General features: G+C 38.8%; 1 protein-coding gene across 1 annotated transcript in view; it reads left to right on the top strand.

Annotated features, from left to right (window-relative positions):
• The first annotated feature begins 2541 nt into the window (after positions 1-2541).
• Positions 2542-20857, top strand: part of SEC63 (SEC63 homolog, protein translocation regulator) — a 61478-nt gene continuing 43162 nt past the window's right edge. The window contains exons 1-2 of the mRNA XM_045544125.1: positions 2542-2965; positions 19218-19317. Coding sequence (XP_045400081.1) covers positions 2842-2965; positions 19218-19317 — 224 coding nt within the window. The 5' untranslated portion in view covers positions 2542-2841. The remainder of the gene's footprint in view (positions 2966-19217; positions 19318-20857) is intronic.

Below are 20857 nucleotides of genomic sequence, written 5' to 3'. Positions count from 1 at the left end.
GCAGTAAAGGTTATGGTCTACTGTACCATGGAGGAAGGGGGAGAAGACTGGAAATAATTGCATGTACTTATTTAATAATTCAGTTCCTTCCAGTATCATTGCAGTTGACACCATTAAGCAGATAATTGAATAATGTTGATTATGGCTACACAAATGTACTTTGGTATGTATAAATGTAAGTCAACACCAGTAGTAAAAGGGTAAGTTATAATGAAAAAAAGAATTACTCTAAAAAAAAAAGCAAATTATGAAGAGGAACCTAAAAATAGTCAGGTTTTCTATACTTGAGAGGAAATGTCTACCTGAGAATTAAAATGAAATAGACTAAGATATTCAATTACAGACACATGAAAAGACAATACTAAAATGCCTTCTAACACGTGCCATTAGACTAAGGACAAGGTGTGTTCGTAGCTCTGCTTCTTCCATGTTCATTTGCTTTTATTAAATATTTTACTAAATCGATCTCTTGAAATAATTGTATTAGGTTAAAAACATCACTATGAATCAGAAATTATGATGAAATTAAAGGGTATGGTTTAGATTTGCTTTGGAGAATATTTGAATGGTCTGAGTTTATCTGTGTTCAGTAATGTTAAATTCTAGAATAAAATGCATTTATACTTTGAAAATAGAAGATATAGTTTCAAATCTTTAATATGCTTTGGTAAAAAAATTTCATATTTTAGATTGGTCTGGGGTTTAGCAAATTAATGTAATTTGTTCAAATTGTTATTTCGTGGTTAAGTTTGGTTCAAACCACTCTTACGCATGACCTCAAAGCTGCAGTGAAGAGATTACTCCTGCAGAAAGTCAAAAGGGGACTATTTATCAATAATTTATATTGCCACAAGGTTATAAAACCGATGTATTAACTTCACACAAATGCTGAGTAAAACATAATTGGAGTAATAAAAAACAAAAACAGTTCAACATTATTAAAGCCTAGGAAGACTTAATAACAAATTCAACAAATCTAACATAAACAAAAGGAACTTCAGGATCCTTCTCACTTCAGTTGAGCCAAGTTTGTGACTAATTTGTTTCTGCAGCAAGGCAAATTGTTCATTCTAGGTCTATCAGTACTGGGTGATCACAAAGCTTTGTTGATTTCACAGTTCAATCTTTGCTTCACTTCTCTGCTTTATTTTTCCCCCTCTGATGTAGTGTTTGGGAACTTTATACACAGTAGAGTGAGGGGAGAAATGAAAACGATTGTTAGAAATTTCCTTTCAAAGTGGGTAGATAGGAAATTTGAAAGGGAAGAGAGAATACATGTGAACATAATCTATTATGAAGGAAAGCATTACTGATTATGATAAATACTAGTTTTAAAGACATGAAATAAAAGAGTATAAGCGACGAGATTTCTCCCCCGACAATGGAAGCAATATTGGACGGCATTTAGTTAATAAAGTCTTAAAATGAGTCTTCAAAAATATAGTGGAATATTTGGCATTTGCATATTACATATTTTTTCCTTTGAAAAGCATTCTCACAATTATTCCCTTTAATCTCCACAACCAGGGTAGGGTATCCTTTTGACCCACAGAGGGAGGGGCAATGGAGAGGCTGCGACAGGCTCCAGCCAAAGCTGCTGCTGCACCGGACCGTGGGGTGGTTCGGGGGAATAAGCCCACAAGCTCCGCTGCCAGCCCGGCTGACACCGGCCTCTGGGATCCCTCAGCTCGGGAAGGCAGAGGCGCCCGGCCGCGCCTGTTCCCCTAGCCGTCCCTTTCCGCAGGTTCCTGCCCACAGCTCGCGGGAGTGCGGCCGCTCTAAGGAAATGCTAAGGTCCACTGCGATGGGGTGGACAAGCGCACCGGCTTTGTGGTGTCAGAGTGATCTGGGTTTGAATCTCCAGACCTTCTCTTACTGTGCGTGACCTTGGGCAATCTCTCTGAGCCTCAATTTCCTCATCTGTAGAGAGGGCATGCTTGGCTTTATGCCATGGAGTTTACTGACGATTAAACGATACAAAGCAATAGAGGTCTTAGCCTACCGCCCGAGTCGTAGGAAGCGCTAGTTCACTGGTGGCTATTAATATTAGCCGTCTGGAATGGGTAGGGCGCCATCTGTACCGGCTTGGCAAATCTGCGTCTGCAAAATGGGCGCAGCGGAGATCGCAGTTGTTTAATAGCAAACACAACTACTAAATGACACTTCCCCGACTAAATGACACTTGTTGCCAAAATGTGGGGGGCTGGAGGAGCCGATCCAGAACCTAAGGAAACAGGATCACCCAGGGCAATTAACCGAGAGGGCAGGACAGGGTGGGGTAGGGATGGGAGAGAGAGAGAGGCAAGGAAGCCTCAGCTCTGCTCCGAATAGCTCGGACCCCGGTCGTAGCCAGGTGAACCACCCTCGCGCACTGCTGGGCGCGAAGCCTCGGGTGGGACCCTACTCGCAGGATCCGTCCTGGGTCTCTGGGGAGAAAGAGCCGAGGAGAAAGGGGGAAGGACTCTGGGATTAGGGGCGGGCCCACGGGAGCTCGGGGGCGGGGCTGCGGCCCGGGGGCGGGGATGGGGGCGGGGCCTCTCCGAGTTCCTCCGCTGAGCGCGCCACGTCGCCCTTAGCGAGCTTGTGGGGGACAGGCAGGGGGAGGGAAAAAGCCGAGTGGGGCGGGAACTATTTCCTCTCGCGATAGCTAGCGACGGCAGCGGCGGCGGCAGCGGCGGCGGCGGCGGCGGCGTGTCCGTGAGAGTAGCGTGGGGGCGGGGAGGAGAGGCGGCGGCAGCGGCGTCCGAGCTACGCCACACAGGGTCCGGGCGTTGAAAGCCGGAGTGCAGAGCGGGGTCGTGGCGGCGGCGGAGAGGAGCGGGAGGAGGAGGAGGGGGTGCCATGGCCGGGCAGCAGTTCCAGTACGATGACAGTGGGAACACCTTCTTCTACTTCCTCACCTCCTTCGTGGGTCTCATCGTGATCCCGGCCACATACTACCTCTGGCCCCGAGACCAGAATGCCGGTGAGTCCAGCCGGCGGCTGCCCGCAGAGCCGGGCAGGCCCCGCCAGTGCCGTGGGGCCCTGCGGCTCCCGCCCGCCCCGGCCCAGCCCAACCCAGCCCGAGGTGTCCAGGGTGACACCAACCGCGCGTCCAGGCCTCGCGTCCAGGCGTCCGCCGCTGGCGGGGCCCGGGCTCGGCGGCGTTTCCTTCGGTGCCTCTCCACCTCCTTTCATTGTGCTCCTCAGGAGTTTCGCTTCGCACCGTCTTCCCCATTGTTCCGGATGCTCTTTGCAGCCTCTTCTTGCCTCTTTTGTCTTCTCTGCCTCTGCTTTTATTGGGTATTTTTCTTTATGGAGGGAGCGGGATGGGATGGGGAGGATGGGAATTGGGAGGTGAGAGAAGAGTTGGTAAAGGAAGAAACTGAACGTGCAGGCACAACTCTGAAGCCTCCTCCCCAAACCACGATCCTCCTGCGCCCGACCCTTTTTTCCCTTTTGCAGCTGTTAAAGATGTTTTTGGGCACCGTGTGCGCTGGGTGGCATGTTGAGGACTCCAACTGAGCTCACCAACCGCCCACCCCCGTCACTTCCTCCGTTGCTTTTTCATTTGTTCACTCACTGTGGGGGGTGGAAGCAATGCCGGTATTCCTCTTAGCAAAAATAGGCTTTTTCTCTATTTCCTTTTCTTTGGAGTTTCCTGTTTATGACGGAAAAAGTGCAAGTATGAAGGATTAAGTTTCCTTTAATTAACCTTGTAGGTAGTTGTGAGATAGCTGGTCCATTTGCGTTTAGTTCTAAGTCTTTTCACATTTCACAGCATCGGATTAGAACACAAAATAACATACATTCTTTTCATACTTAATTTTATGTTTGGGTAATGCTTGGATTCCATTTGTTGCACTCTACTAGGACATATGGCAGGTGATATTCTTAAAGCTGATGAAACTGTGAGGGCCTAATTGGTTATTTATAGTAGTGTTAACAGTAAGGGGTAGGTTTTGAGTATTAATATTTAGGGAAAACTTTATTTCTCAAGAGCTATGCTAACTTGCTTAAATATCTTCTCTTAAATTGGATATGGTGGTGTTCTAGGTTGTCCAGGTTATGCACTCTACTTTGGGGAGATTGTTAACAGTGAAGCATTGAATCAGCTCAGAACTTGTTTTGCTTTTAGGCCGATTCAATGCCTTGTAACATTCTTGAGTTGGAATTGACCTAAAACAAACTGTCATTTTGTAGAGCTGACAATAAGTTTAAAAATCCATTAGATGCAAAAATTTGCCCAAAGTTACCAGTCTTGTTTTCTCATTCAGTGAGTAGTTTATGAAATGTGGAGTTTGGACTGTTGTGCCTTATTTCCTAAGTGCATTTAAATTATGTGAGTTGTTTGAACAGTGGTTGTGTGTAAGTTATGAAATCTTAATACTATAATGGTTTCTCTTATCTGCAAAACCTAGGCCATTGTTCTGGTAATTGTATTTAGAATTAAAAGGGTCCACTTTTTAGTATAGTAGTTTATTTTCACTTATCACCCATTTGTGTGTGCAGTTGGTTGTGTAGAAGACAATGGAGAATTAATTGGTAGAGTAAGTTTGCTTAAAATATGTTTTGAGAAGCTGCTGTGATTTCAGAAATTAGCCATCATTTTAATGTACACTGGATTTTTGAAATCTGAAAGTTATACTTTCATGCTGGGTTTTGTATTATAAAATTCACCTGACAGCTTATAGGTAAGTCATACTGAGTTCCTCCAGCATTTAGGTGGTGGTTGGAGAAGTGGTAATAGTTTAGTTGGAGGATATTAATACTATTTCTGAGTCATGGACTTCAAATGTTACTTTATTTAATTCTCTTAAAAATGCAATGAGGTATTAATACTATTATCCCCATTTTACAATTGAACAAACTGGGGGTTAGAGTATACATAATAGTTGAAGGGTCCTATTTGTCTTATTCTCTTAGCCGTTTGCAAATTGGCTGAATAAGATGAATAATTTTTCAGACAATTATGGACAAAAGCTCTGTTTAAAATGATAACATGGAGTTTAGATTTCCTTAGAACAGTGGTTCTCAACCCTGGCTACACATTAGAATCACTTGGGGAACTTTTAAAAGCACTTGTACCCATCCCCAGATATTCTGATTTAATAGTATGGAGTGGGTGCTATGTGTTGGTGTTTTAAAAGGACCCTCTGTGATTCTAAATTGTTGTATTTGAGAAGTGCTGCTTAGAGAACTTCCTTAGGAATGGTGTTTTGCTGGAGTTGTCGTTTTCGGAGGTGGTATGTTTGTTTTGGTATGTGCTCTCTGCTAAAAACAAAAAAATTCAAAAAACTAATATCTTAGCCTTTTCGTTTTACAAAGCTAAGAAGCACTTACTGTGGGACAGTGCTGTAAAGTTTTGGTAGTGGAAAGCCATGTTTTTGTCAAAACAACTTTAATACTATGGGTTTATAACCAATTTATCATAGTCATGTATTAATGGCTCTCAAAATATTTACCATTGTGCTGTGATTGGAGCCCTGTGTATTTTGGATATCCTTAACACTTTGAAATAATTGCACATAATTACTTTAGTACTACCCAACTTTGTTATTGCCCACAGTACTGTAACCTTTTGTGTGCACTGCCCACTTTGTGCTTTCTTGGTTACTGTTGAAGTTGGCTTTGCCTGGGGCTTTTAAAATGACAAAGATTCTTAAGGCTTATATGTAATTTTGATCTGACCTTTATTCTTAAGTGCATAATTTTGTTTACTACTCTTTTCACTTATAATAGAAGAATGATTGCTTTACACATTGTTTATCATTAGGCTCTCATTAAAATATTTGACAAGAGAAAGTAACTGCCTGTAATCATTAGAATTTCGGATGATTAAAAACATAATTTTATTCTTTCCATAGGTTGAAAATTATAGATCTTTTGAACTGAGAAAAAATATATCATCATTTTTTTCAAGTTTTTGCTTGGTTTTTGACTCCTTAACCTTTGGGGCTTGACCTTCCTTTTTTATAAAACTATAAATAATTTGACTCTACTCTTTGACCTTTTTAAAAGTTGTTTGGTTTTGGAACCTAGCTCTCTGCAATTTACTGATTTTAGACAAGTTATTTAACTTTGTGTTTCAGTATACTCATCTGTAAAATAGAGAGAGTACTCTGTTTCATAAAATTAAAGTGAGGATTAAACAAGCTGTATGTAAAATGTTTAGAATAGTGTGACGCATCATGATGCCATTAGCTCCTACTGTTTTTGCTGGTTACATGGACTTTCTAGAACGATTTGATTTGGTATGTAAGTACTCATTTTTTTTTCATTGTTTGAAAGGATTGATGAACTTTAAAAAAATTGCCTTTCTTTATTCTGGTTTGCTTGCTGCCTCTCAAACAGTGTAGAAATGAATCAGCTCTCTGATTTGGGAATGTGAGTAGGAGTCTACTTTTGGTGCTTAGTACAATGTACCTAGTAAGAAAACCCTGAATTTGAAAAGTTAAAAGTTTTGGTGTTGGCTGGGCGCAGTGGCTCACGCCTGTAATCCTAGCACTCTGGGAGGCCAAGGCGGGTGGATTGCTCGAGGTCAGGAGTTTGAGACCAGCCTGAGCAAGAGCGAGACCCTGTCTCTACTAAAAATAGAAAGAAAAATATCTGGCCAACTAAAAATATATATATATAAAAAAAAATTAGCCGGGCATGGTGGCACATGCCTGTAGTCCCAGCTACTCGGGAGGCTGAGGCAGTGGGATTGCTTAAGCCCAGGAGTTTGAGGTTGCTGTGAGCTAGCCATGGCACTCACTCTAGCCTGGGCAACAGAGCGAGACTCTGTCTCAAAAAAAAAAAAAAAAATTGGTGTTAAGTTCCATCTTAATCCCTATTTAGTTAACTCTGAATGCTCAGCCTCCTTTTCTAGGGGTAATAATGATAACCTGCTCTACTGACCCAAGAAGTGATTATGAGAAGCAGAGAAAGAAATGCATATAAACATGCTTGCAAAACTGAACACACCATCCAGGAGTTTGAGTCCTGCCTGGGCAATATAGTGAGACCTCCCTCTCAAACAAAACACAACAAAAAAACCTAAACACACTGTAGAAATTCCTTCAATTAGCAAATATTTATAGAGCATTAACTTTGTGGTAGATGCTGCTTCTAAGTGATGGATCAGATTTTTGAGTGCTGGTAACTTTTTTCTTACTAAGTTGCATGTGTCTAATGGAGAAAAGCACAAAGGAACCGATCAAAATTGCTTGTAATTCCATCACCCAAAGATGATTAAACATTTTGCCATATGCACCCCCATGGGGATGATTTTAATGTAAGAATTTATACAAATTTCCCTTTGCGCACTGCTTTTACTATTTCTCGTAAGTATTGATATCCTGTGTTTTCATTTTCATTCATCTTTGAGTATTTTCTAATTTGCCTTTGTGGTGTTTAATTTGCACAGTTTTGTGACTTTTACTTCTGTTATAACAGCTTTACTTCTGTTATTGATTTCTAATGTTATCTTGTGGTCAGAGAAGATACTTTGTATGATGCCTATCTTTTAAAATATATTGTGACTTAATTTGTGGCCTAACATATGGTCTATCCTGGAAAATGTCCCATGTGCACTTGAGAAGAATGTAGGATACTGTTGGGTAGAGTGTATGTCTGTTAGATCTAGTGGTTTATTGTGTTAAGTCCTCCATTTCCTTCTGTTTGGTTGTTGTATCATTGGTGTAGGGGGGTAATGTAGTCTTCAACTATTATTACAGCACTATTTCTTTTCTTTTTTTTTCTGAGACAGAGTCTCACTCTGTTGCCTGGGCTAGAGTGAGTGCCGTGGCATCAGCCTAGCTCACAGCAAACTCAAACTCCTGGGCTCAAACGATCCTCCTGCCTCAGCCTCCTGAGTAGCTGGGACTACAGGCGTGCACCACCATGCCCGGCTAATTTTTCCTATGTATATTTTTAGTTGTCCATATAATTTCTTTCTATTTTTAGTAGAAACAGGGTCTCGCTCTTGATCAGGCTGGTCACGAACTCCTGACCTCAAGTGATCCTCCCACCTCGGCCTCCCAGAGTGCTAGGATTACAGGTGTTAGCCACCACACCCGGCCAATTATAGCACTATTTCTCCCTTCAGTTCTGTCAGTTTTTGTATCATATATTTGGATGGTCATTAGGTACATAAATGTTTATAATTGTTATATGTTCTTGCTGTATTGAACCTTTTACTAATATGTAATATTCTTTATCTCTTGTAACCGTTTTTGATTTAAAGTCCTATTTTGGCCCAGGTGAGGTGGCTCACACCTGTAATCCCAATACTTTGGAAGGCCTGGGTGTGAGGATTTCTTGAGGCCAGGAGTTTGAAACCAGCCTGGGCAACAGCATATCGAGACCCCTTCTCTACAAAAAAATGAAACAATTAGTTGAGCGTGGTGGCGCTTGCCTGTAGTCTTAGCTACTTGGGAGGCTGAGGTGGGAGTCTCGCATGAGCCCAGGAATTTGAAGTTACAGTGAACTATGATAGTGCCTTTGCACTCCAACCTGAGTGATTGTGAGACCCTGTCTCTTAAAAAAGAAAAGAAAGGAAAAAACTGGCTGGTATCAGCTCTGTGTGGTATCAGCTCTGTGTTCAAAGGGGTACATCTTATGAATGTTCAAACTTAGGGCATATAGTCTTTCTAAGACTTTAGATCTTGAAGGGATATTAGAGATCTGAGAAAAGTTTGAATTGTTTTTTTAAAAAGGTCATTCCCTCTGTGTTTTATCCTGACAGAGGGGTATTAGACAAATAGCATATACGCACGTAAGAACTATACAGAGGAAACCAGCTGGGAACTTGGCAGTAGGAATTATTGCACAACATGTAGTTTTATAGATGAGGTGACAACCATTGGATTTGTAACTGCATTATGTAAAATTGCTTTTATTTAAAGGTCATGTTGCATACCTGCTTGATCTTAGGAGAAGCTGAAAAACAAAGGCTTATTTTCTCAGATGTTTGTTCCCTTAATCATACTTTTTATTCAGACATAAAGAAGGTTATTATGAATATATTCATATTGTGCTTGGATTTCCTTTTAAAAGTGTTTCCTATTATTACCAGACTTTGTTGAAGACAAATTCTGTTACACTGTTTCACTATCACATTGTTTCTTTGAAAGGTGTTGTTGTTTATTTTTTTTTTATTTCAGCATATTATGGGGGTTGTTTATTTTTTTAAAGAAGATGTTCCTCACATTTTGGAATTGTGTTTGTGTTACTATGGATGAAGGAATTTTCTTATGTAGATTTCAAATCTTTTGGGCTTTAGATTTTTGCTTGTTAGATCTAGTAGTTATTGATTTGAGTGTTCACTGTATCTGTACTAGCTACAGCAGATGATACAAAGATGAATGCAGTATAAACATAGTCTTATTTTGATAGTTTGTAACCTGGGTGGAGTTAAAAGATTAAGATTAGACAAATGCATGAATTAGTATATACAGAGCACAACAAAGAAAGTGTAAGAGAAGTAAAAACAAGTGTTGTGTAGGTTAGCTGGGTGAAGTATTTACATCTCATTGGGGATGATAGTGAAGATCTGTAGGTCAAGAAAGGCTTTGCAGAGTAGGTGGATTTTGACTAGACTTTTAAGGATGAGGAAGATTTTAATGGTTGGATGGGGGGAAAAGGGGAAAAGAAGAAATAGCATGAGTATGGAGTATGTTTAAAGTACAAATCAGATCAGTTTGAACCAGGGTTCATAGAGTGGTAAAATGTGAGAAAAGGCCAAAAAGTAGATTTAAGTTATGGAGAACCTTGTATGCCCATCTGAAGAGTTTGTATGTGATTTTGTTGGCAGTATATTTGGACATCTTAGAACATATTTTTACAGCTATACTATGTGGAATTTAATGTAACAGCATCTTACAGAATGAAAAATAACAGAGATTAAGAAGCAGAGGCTGGCTACGGTGACTCATTGTCTGTAATCCTAGCACTTTGGGAGGCTGAGGTGGGAGGATCGCTTGAGCCCAGGAGTTCAAGACGAGCCTGGGCAACATAGCTAAACCCTATCTCTTAAAAAATAAAACAAAAAAAAATCGATCCAGGCATGGTAGTGTATGCCTATAGTCCCAGCTACTTGGGCGGCTGAGACAGGAGGATTGCTTGAGCCCAGGAGTTTGAGGTTGCAGTGAGCTATGATATCACTGTACTCTAGCCCTGGCAACAGAGCGAGAGAAAAAAAAAGGTATAATAGTAATACTTACATACATACCTCCAGGGTGGTTGGGAGGTCTAAATCAGATGATTCATACATTCAGCAAATATTTATTGAGCACATTCTATTTGCCAGTCATTGTGTTATGCAGTGGAATATGGGGGTGAACAATATAGATAGGATCACTTTCTCTTGAAGCTTACATTCTAGAGGGCGTGGGAAGGTGAGATTGACACACTACATATAAACAAACAGAAATACCACATAGTGATAAATGCTATGTAGAAAAGTGATGTTCATGGAGGTTCTTTCTGAGAAGGTGACTTCAAGTTGAGAGCTGGGTGATGAGGGAGCCAGCCATTTAAATTTCTGAATTAGGTGGGATAAGTCTATTTAAGGCTGGGGAAATAGTTGTGTACAAAAGCTTTTAAGGCAGGAAAGAGTTTGGCATGTTCCAGGAACACAGAAGAACAAAATGGCAGGGGTGTGACAGAAGAGGAGGCTAGTTTGGGATGAAGTCAGAGAGAGAGAACTGGGACGCAGATCATGTCTGTGAGCTAGGATAAGAACCTTGAATTTCATTTAAGTGCAATAGGAAGCTATTGAAGGATTTAAAGCAGGGAATTGATAAGGTCTGACTTAATATTCTCCTATTTCTTAATGAGATGAAAAAAGTTTTTTGGTCAGCTTGAATATATATTCTTTTAGGGATGAAGTCATGCCTTATTAAAGTGTTTAATTTATGAATTTAGTTGAATATTTAAAAATCACATACTATTAAAGTTTTATGCCCTTACATTTCAGGAAACAATTATTTTCACAGTTCCTCATGTATTCTTTGTCATTACCAGAGCTCCTAATGACTTATCTAACAGTTTTTCATATATGTTTTATTTGCATTTGTTTTTGTTTTTTTGGGTTCTTCCTTTTTTTTTTTTTTTTTTTTACTTTCAAAAGGCAGAGTCTTACTCCATCCTCCGGGGTAGAGTACAGTGGCGTTGTCATAGCTCACTGCAACCTCAAACTCCTGGGCTCATTCGATTCTCTTGCCTCAGCCTCCCCAGTAGCTGGGACTACAGGCTAGCTGGACTATAGGGACATGCCACCACTCCTGGCTAATTTTTCAATTTTTTGTAGAGATGGAGTCTTGCTCTTACTCAGGCTGGTCTTGAACTCATGATCTCAAGCAGTCCTCCTACCTTGGCCTCCCAAAGTGCTAGGATTATAGGCATGAGCCACCATGCACAGCCTACTTTTGGGTTCTGAATATGAACCTATCACTGGAAATTTTCTTGCAGGCCACAAATGTAGCATTGATATAGTTTGGATATTTGTCCCTTCCAAATCTCATGTTGAAATTTGATACCCAACATTGGAATTGGGGCCTTGTGGGAGGTGTTTGGGTCAAGGGGTTGGATCCCGGCTGTCCTTGTAGTGAGTGAGTTCTCCCTCTGTTACTTTCCTTGAGGACTGATTGTTAAAAAGAGCCTTGCACCTGCTTCTCCTCTTTCTCTTACTCCCCCTCCACGTGACATGCCACTCCCCTTCACCTTCCACCATGAGTGGAAGCTTCCTGAAGTCCTCACTAGAAGCAGATGCTGATGCCATGCTTCTTTTTTATTTTTATTTTTATTTTTTTTAAATTTTTGAGACAGAGTGTTGCTTTGTTGCCCGGGCTAGAGTGAGTGCCATGGCGTCAGCCTAGCTCACAGCAACCTCAAACTCCTGGGCTTAAGCAATCCTACTGCCTCAGCCTCCCAAGTAGCTGGGACTACAGGCATGTGCCACCATGCCTGGCTAGTTTTTTCTATATATATTTTAGTTGGCCAGATAATTTGTTTCTATTTTTAGTAGAGACAGGGTCTCGCTCTTGCTCAGGCTGGTCTCGAACTCCTGACCTCGAGCGATCCACTCGCCTTGGCCTCCCAGAGTGCTAGGATTACAGGTGCCAGCCACCGCGCCCGGCCATAATGCCATGCTTCTTAGACAGCCTGCAGAACCATGAGCCAAATAAACCTCTTTTCTTTATAAATTACCCAGCCTCAGGTATTCTGTTATAGCAACGCAAAATGAACTGAAACAAGCATTATATAACATTAGGTGTTTTGATTATCCTGTGGGTATATATTTTTGATCTCTCTAATGTAACCACTTTACTATATTTTTAAAGTGGTCTTCACAAGGGTTGCTTACAGTGACAGCTAACACTTAGAATTTTGAAATATACCTACAGGGATAATTATGTAATACCTGTTCTTTTTTTTTTTTTTTTTTGCCTTCAGATGACTCTCTAAGTTTGCCAAACTAGCATTAATTGGAATTGTTTTGGGGTGACTTTTTCAAGCTTTTTTAGTCTTTTATTATTATTTTTCCTCCCCCAAGAAGAATGTTGCTCAGGTTGGACTTGAACTCCTGGGCTCGAGTGATCCTCTCACCTTAGACTCATGAGTAGCTGGGACTAGTGGTACCGGTCATCTTTTAAAATCAATAATGAAGCTCCCCAGTCCTTTCCCTCTCCTTCCCCTCCCCCCTAGGTATTCCATACGTACTCAAAAATCACTACAGTGGTTCTCCTCTTTTCTGAAGGATACTTTTAGGGGAACAGGAAAAGATAATTTTTGCCTTTTCACTTCTGTTTATTCTGCCAACCTTTCCTATCTTCCTTCTCCTTTTGTTTCTGATCTTCAGGTCATACAACTGAACTTGCTTCCCATGAATCCTCTATAGCTGTATGGGTATGTGTTTAAATCAGGGGGTGATTTTGTGTTCCAGGAGACATTGAGCAGTGTCTGGAGATTTTTTTTTGGTCTCCACAGGGGAGCTGCTCCTGGCATCTATTGTGTAGAGAGCATTGATGTTGCTAAACATTCTATAATGCACAGGATAGCCCTCCACAACAAAGAATATAATCCAAAATGTCAGTAGTGTTGAGATTGAAAAACCTTATTCTTAGTACTTGTTTAAGTACCATAGAAGGAAAAGAAAATTGAAATAGGTAAGCATGTGATATAATTGTATGCTGCTGCGCAGTCAAGTACCAGTTTTAAGAATACTGAATAGCTCTTGATCTGTTTGAACCACTTGGTTTGTATTGGTTTGCACTTAGATTATCCAGGCATTGCTGAGGATTGTGAAGTTTGGTGATGATGGGGTGGTTCTGCTCTGATCCAGTTTTTTGTTTTTTTAGTTCAAGAACATTTTGAGTTGCTTTCTGCATTTCCTTCTCCATTGTCAGTCTGCATAGGTGTAAGATGAACCCAAGTTTCTGAAATTCTTCCAATTTAGATTATCTGTGATTGTGTGCACTGGGTGATGGTGAGGGTTAATAATTTTTTGTAAAGCCTCTGTCCCAAATCTAAATGGTTCTGCACTAGCTTTGTGAATGACACATTGTGGCTAACTATTCAGATTCAAGTTAAGAGCTCAACAGAACCTTTATTTTCTCTTAATGTACTTAGTGATTAGAATGACTGGATGAGTTATATTTTTGGTGGTCTAGAGTGGTGATTCTCAATCTTTTACTTTCAAATTATCATTCTCATGACTTTCCTATTTTGAAACATTCTGGGAAACAAACCACTATTATAGTAAAAATTGTTTTCCTATACATTTTTTAGCTAATGAAAGAACACAGTTATTCTAACAGTGAGCCAGTATTATCACTAGTGAGGTAATATATCTTAACTAGATGCAGAGAGACTTTGAGTAGCTAGAATATTGATATATGATGCCTTTAGACTTTTTGGAATATTGAATATACTTTTTTGCTGCTTGTTAGTATTTTCTTGGACCCCTTAGGGATTTAGGAATAGTTTTGGGAATCACTGAATTTTATAAAAGAAGTGGTACATATTTTTCTTTTAAGTATAATGAAATAAATTATCTGTATATCATTTGGCTTTATTAAGTAATCTGTATTTCAAGATATGTTCTAAAACTTATTTCTGAGTGGTTTTTATAACCCTAAAAATATAGAAATTATTTGATACATTTATTTTGACTGAAAAATGAAGTTAGACTTTTTTTGACAGTTTGATTTGGCTGATTGGTTTAAAAATAAGGACTGCCTTTGCTATTTAGGTTGCATGGCATATATTTTTCTGTAAATTGAATGAGCTAATTAATGTGCACCTTTAGGTTTTGACAAAATATACTTGAAGTAGAAGATAAAGCTATTTTACCAAACATTGTGCCATATTGGCAGAAGTTTGCTTTTTATTTTCAAAAATAAGCATTAGTATTTAAGAGTTTTTTACCCTTTTTGAACATTTGGGATATTTATAATTTGCTTATAAGTGAAAACATAACAGATGTTTTACTATTTAATAATTTATCAATCTATAATTTATTTGTTGCCTTGATAACAAAAAATGTAGTGGTAGAAAATTTAGCATGTAAAACCTTATGGCTGTTAAACTTGAGTATGATAGATTTATTGATGTTCTTTGGTGACATATACTAAAGCATTTAGAGGTGCAGTGTCTTTTTTCATTCTATTTCAACAGCTCCCGGTGGCTCTATATAGGTGCAGTGTCTTGATGCCTGCAGCTTACTCTAAAGTAGTTCAGATAAAAATGAAGCGAGGGGGAAGAAAGAAATAGAGATAAAGCCAGGAGTTGGTGAGTTTAGGTGAAGAGTATTTTATTGTTCATTGTAATTTTCTTTCAGCTTTTCTGATGGCTTGAACATTTTCAAAACACAAAATTGGGAAAACCTTTATAGTCACAGAGAATTGTAAAAGTACTTTTAAGAAGTATGTTTCAGTGTTATAAGAAATGACTTACGATAAAAATGTTATATTAGGATAAAATTATGTGGGGGAGGTAGAATGATGGGCTTATTCATGAATTTTTGTAAATGAATGTATGAAATTGCTATGGTTTTTAGATTTCATTGGATACATTTAAAAAGGGTGGAATCATTTTAAAATGTCAGCTTTATGTCAGATGACCTCCTTTGTAATTCTTTAAACTTAGGATGAAACATTTTAGATGCCATATTAGAAATCTACAAGAGGGTACCTGATTTTTCTTTTGTGGTAAGCAGCCAAACAGGTTTGGAAACTTCAGATCTGGCTAATGTTCCTTCAACTTTCTGGGCTCTATGATATGGTGCTAAGAGTTCACTCAGTAATGCTACGGACTGGCCGATCATCGTAGCGTGGACAAGTGTGACTGTTGTAGCAAAGGCAAAGTTTTATGAATCACCACCTAACCCAAACCTGGATTATCCTGTAGCTTTACTAAATAAAGTTCAGCTGCTGACAGTGATCATGATATGTTGTTTTTTTCCTTTCTATATTTTCTTAATTTTTTGACAGGCAGGGTTACCACTATATGGACCAGGATGGTATGTTTGAATGTTTATGACCTAGAATTTCCTTTTTCTATAAATGTAGATAATTTTTTTAAAAATGATATCATAAATTAATGATATTCCTAGCATAATTTTTTTTTCATTTTTTAAATCTTTATTAATTTTCTATTTCTATTTTTTAGTAGAGACAGGGTCTCGCTCTTGCTCAGGCTGGTCTCGAACTCCTGACCTCGAGCAATCCACCCGCCTTGGCCTCCCAGAGTGCTAGGATTACAGGCATAAGCCACTGCGCCCGGCCTCTAGCATAATTTTTAATAGCAGTTAAACTAGTAATTCTGTAGACTAGAAGTTTATTAATGAACTTCTCTTTAGTTTTCTAAATGTCTTATTAAAAAACGTCTGCCAGGCCTGGTGGTTCATGCTTGCAGTCCCAGCACTTTGGGAGGCTGAGGTAGAAGGATTGCTTGAGCCTAGGAGTTTGAAAACAGCCTGGGCAACATAGAGAAGTCTCATCTCTAGAAAAAATAAAAAATAAAAAACTCTGTGGAAGGACTTTACTTGTGATAGTTACTTTGACTTGAGGTCATTCATATAGAGATTTGCAGTGTGTACAATGAATATTTAGTTGTGCTGGAAATCTAAATGCCACCATGTTAATGTGTAAACCATACCCTGTAGTAGTATTTATTGACTTAAATATTATCCTGAAAGGTTAAGATTTAATTTTTAGGTTGGAAGACTGTGGCTTACAAGGTGCATGCATACATTGTATAATATAAAACTATGGGGGCTGAAAACCATGTGTACTTTTTCTTGACTGGGGACATTAGAACATCATACCTTTGAATAGATCAAACCATCTGGTTCATGAAGAGACTTCAACATTGTTCTTACAAAACCTCATCAAACATTGTCTTGATTTTATACTTGAAAATATAGGCTATAAACATTTAATTTAATAAAATACGTTTAAAAATCACCAGTGGTGTTTACAAAAGTGTTCATAATTTAACCATGAAAATTATTATTACTACCATCTCATTGTCAGACCCCATTCAGGTTTTGTCACTTGTCTCAATGATGTCCTTTATAGCACAACATCCCATTCAGAATCACATTGCATTTAGTTGATGTGTTTTTTTAGTTTCCATTAGTCTGAGTTTGCTTTTTCACTTTTCCTTTACGTTAAAAATTACAGACCATTTATTTAGTAGAGTAAACTGGAATTTGGGCTTTCTGGTTTTTTTCTCATGATTAGATTCTGGTAATGTATCCTAGGCAGGAATTTCACAAAACTGATTCTGTGTTCTTTTCACTGGATTCTGTCAGGTGATATCTGATTTCAGATTGTCCTTTTACTGGTGATGTTCACTGATCACTTGGTTAAGGTAGTGACTGTTTGGTTTTCTGTATTTGTTTCGTATTGTGTAATAAACTTAGTGGTTTAAAACAGCACAAATTTATTCTCTTAAAATTCTGGAGGCCAGAAGTCCAAATTCAGTTTCTCTGGGCTGAAGTCATAGTGTTGCTAGGACTGGTTCATTCTGGAGGCTCTAGGGTAGAAACTGTTTCCTTATTGCCTTTTCCAGCTTCTGGAGATAGCCTGTATTCCTTACCTTGTGGCCCCTCCCTCATCTTCAAAAAGGGCATCATTCTAACCTCTGTTTCCATTGTCACATCGCTGTCTCTGTCTTTGACCCTTCTGCCTCTTTCTTATAAGTACCCCTGTGATTATATTGGTCCCGCTAGGATAATTGCCTCATTTCAGGATCCTTAATTTGGTCATATCTATAAAGTCTGTTTTGCCATTTAAGATAATATATTTACTGGTTCCAGGTATTAGATTGTGGACATCTTGGGGCAAGTATTCAGCCTATCCCACTGTAAAGTCATTGTTTTCCCCTTTATAATTAATATTTTGTGGGAAGATACTTGGATCCCTGGTTCCTGTTAGTGGAGAATGGTATTTAGAAGCCAAGATGTGGGTGCTAGATGTGCACATTGCTATTGGGATTTTGCTGCTCCTAGGCCCACTTAGTAGACAGAGCTAAGGAATATGCATGTATGTATATGGAGCTGCATCTATATTTTTATATTAAGAGGCATTCATTCATAGTGATACCTTTGATTCCAATCCAACAGAACAAAAGAAAGTTTCATTCTTTTCTGTTTTTTCATATTTGTCACTCCTTTCTCTGACAGTGAAAAACTGACTCCAGGTATCCTTAATATTTTAACTTATTTGATCAGTCCTCCTGCATATTACCAGTCTCCTTTTCTGCTACCACCTCCTTCCCTACATGGATCCCTATTTATCATACCTGGTTATGATACCTCCTGCCAGACAGCTCTCTCATGTGGTTGCTTTCATCAAAGCATGGTGGAAACAGGGTAGTTGGACTTCTTACATGGTAGCTTTGGAGCATTCTGTTATATGCCAAGTCCTTTTACTTACCTGACATCTCGTTTAAGGACTGCAGTTTTGTAGATTTTTTTTTAATATGCTGACAAATTTTATATTTAGAATTAGCCAGCTGGACTCAGTTTAGATGATCTCAATTTTGTTGGCAACATTCAAAACATCATAGTCAGGAGCCAGTCAAACGTATGCCTTCTTCTCTCCATCGGGCCTGATGAATGTGCTGATCTTAGCCATGCCAATGTCATAGAGCTTCGTAGCCTGTTTGGTCTGATGCTTGTTAGCCTTGACATCCACAATTAACACAATGTGTTGTTTTCTTCTTTGTGGCTGACTCAGTAGTGGGGAAACCTGAGATGATGGCATAATGATAAAGCTTGTTTTTTGGGGGGAGCATTCTTCCTTGGATATTTGAGCTACCTTCAGAGGTGGATTGACATACAGATCTTTTTTGTGGTTGTACGTGCCTTTTGGCATTGCCTTCTTGGCCTTCAAAGCCATTGCTTGGACTTTGGGATGGGCAGGGGCTTCCTACTTTGCTTTTGACATAATGTTTTTGAAAAGGTAGATTTTTACTTTAAAACCTAGAAATTTTTTTCAACTTGGGAGAGTTATTCAAACCAAGTGATTGTGGTGAATTTAGTAAAACTACATATTGTTCTGGCTTTGGTTTAATTTCTTTTTAATTGAACTGCAAATTTTTACTGGGAACTAAAATAGTAGCTTTTGTCATAACTTTTACATAAACCTATCTTAAATTCTTATGGGTTTGGGAGACTTTTCCAATTTAACACAAAATAATTAGAATTTGTGATACTGAATTTTACTCTCCACCTTTATTTTGACTGAAAGTTGATTTTATGTTAAAGCTCCAAATTCTATTAGTTTTAAACCTTAGATAAGACCTAACTAAACTTTGTTGTTAGAAGATATTTTGGTAGGCAGTTATTTTCATGTTTGAAGAGTGTCATTTCTGCTTAGCTTTCTTAATAAACCATGTTTTAACTGTTTTATGCTTTTTGTTTCTTCTGTATTGGAAGGGAAAGGGGGAGAGAATTTCTTAGAAATTACTGATCATATATGACTAAATATTTTGGGTGCAAGTCAGTTTTTACATTTTCAGTGAGTTAACTCACATGAAAAATGAAGTTTTCCAGATAGGTCATTTGTTCTAAATGACAGAAAATTTAACCTATCTTGTAAAGTTTTTTAAAGGTTATTTGAATAGGCAGTACTTTCATGTTCCAGTAAAATATTAGCATAGTATTGAAGGTTATTATGATATTAACGGGTTTTACCTTCATTGTGGAAAATGGTTTAATTTATCTTATTTTTCTTTTTTGACAGAGCAAATTCGATTAAAGAATATCAGAAAAGTATATGGAAGGTGCATGTGGTATCGTTTACGGTTATTAAAACCCCAGCCAAATATTATTCCTACAGTAAAGTAAGTAATGAATTTCAATAAAAAAACATATTTAGTACTTACTCTTTGCAAGGTGTCATACAAAACATGGGTAAAATGAATAAGATGTTGTGTCTGTGAAGAAATTGTAGCCTGTATGTAGTAGGAGTAAGATATAATTAGTAAATTTGAGAGCTGTCTGAAAAGAGTGGTTTAGAAGTTCAGAGGAAAGAGAGTGTACTTCTGACTGGGAGAGGGAGGAGAGTGATAAGTCATATCTTGAAGTAAAGACCTTGTGCACCTAGTGTCGGAATTTGAATTTTATATTAAAGAGTATTGGGGAATCTGTAAAAGATTTCAAAAGTAGGGAGGTGACATGGTCAGGTTTGTAATTCATAGTGATACTTAAAGTTGATTGAACACATACTGTGTACCAGGTTCTATGCTAAGGGTTTATATGTTATCTAATTTAATTATATATTAACTTCAAAGTAGATGTTTGTGCTTTTTCTCAGATGAGGAAACTGAGGCTAAAAAAATGAGGTATTTTGACCAAGGTCATGTAGCTAGAAGTAGTGGGGTAGGAACCTAGTCACCCTTTATTTTGGCAGGCCCATCTGCTTAAACAGGCTATTAGTATGTTTAATTAGAGCAGGCAGGCCTGTTTGATTCTGTGAGGCTATGGGGCATGCTGGTTAAGAGGCTTTGGACCTTTACACGAAGCCATCAACTTAGAGGTAATAGATGAAACTGTGACAGGAGGTGAGAGAGTTGCCATTATTGGATGACTATATCTTGTAAATTACCTACATTTATCTATTGAGTAGATAGGAAGAGAAGACCTAGCAAAGAAAATTAGTAAGAGTAGAACCAGATATTTTTAAATCTTAGTTTAAGTGATGATAGCTGTGTGATTTCAGGGGGTTTAAATAGTTTTTCTTTGTGAGGTTTGACTTTGCCTAGTTAGTTCCTCTGTAGGGGGAGGGGAAGTTTAGCTTTGGTGTTAAGAGTTCTTTAATGATGTGAAACTAAAGGCAAAGTAAGGTCTCCTAACTGGCCCAAGACAGAAGGCTTCCCTGAATTAAGTGAGGTCCAAGCTGAGAGCTGAGATTTGGGTAAGAGTTTCTAATAACAGTGCATAGCTCATGTGAATTGATTGTTTGGTACCTGTTAGGCACCTTCTAAATACTTTATATACCTAATCTCATTTAATTTTCAAATCCACACTGAAAGTTGGAGGTGTAAAAGGTTAAGCAACTTGCTGCCGTGCTTGGTGACTCATGCCTGTAATACTAGCACTTTGGGAGGCCAAGGCAGGAGAATTGCTTGAGCTCAGGAGTTCAAAACCAGCCTGAGCAAAATAAAAAAAAAATTAGGTGGATGTGGTGGCCTGCACCTGTAGTCCTATCTACCACTTCAGCCCGGGAGTTTAGCAGTGGCCTATGATGATGCCACTGCAGTCTAGCCTGGGCAACAGAGAGAGACCCTGTCCCCCCCACAAAAAAACCAGTTAAACAATATGCTAAGGTCTCTCAGTTAATAAATGGTAAAGCTAGGAGTTGTCCTCAGGTAGTTTTGTTCT

This window comes from Lemur catta, chromosome 2 (genome assembly GCF_020740605.2).
Source record: "Lemur catta isolate mLemCat1 chromosome 2, mLemCat1.pri, whole genome shotgun sequence".
In the NCBI taxonomy this organism is placed as follows: domain Eukaryota; kingdom Metazoa; phylum Chordata; class Mammalia; order Primates; family Lemuridae; genus Lemur; species Lemur catta.
Note: the sequence above shows the minus strand (reverse complement) of the source record. Positions and strands in the feature narration are given on the sequence as shown.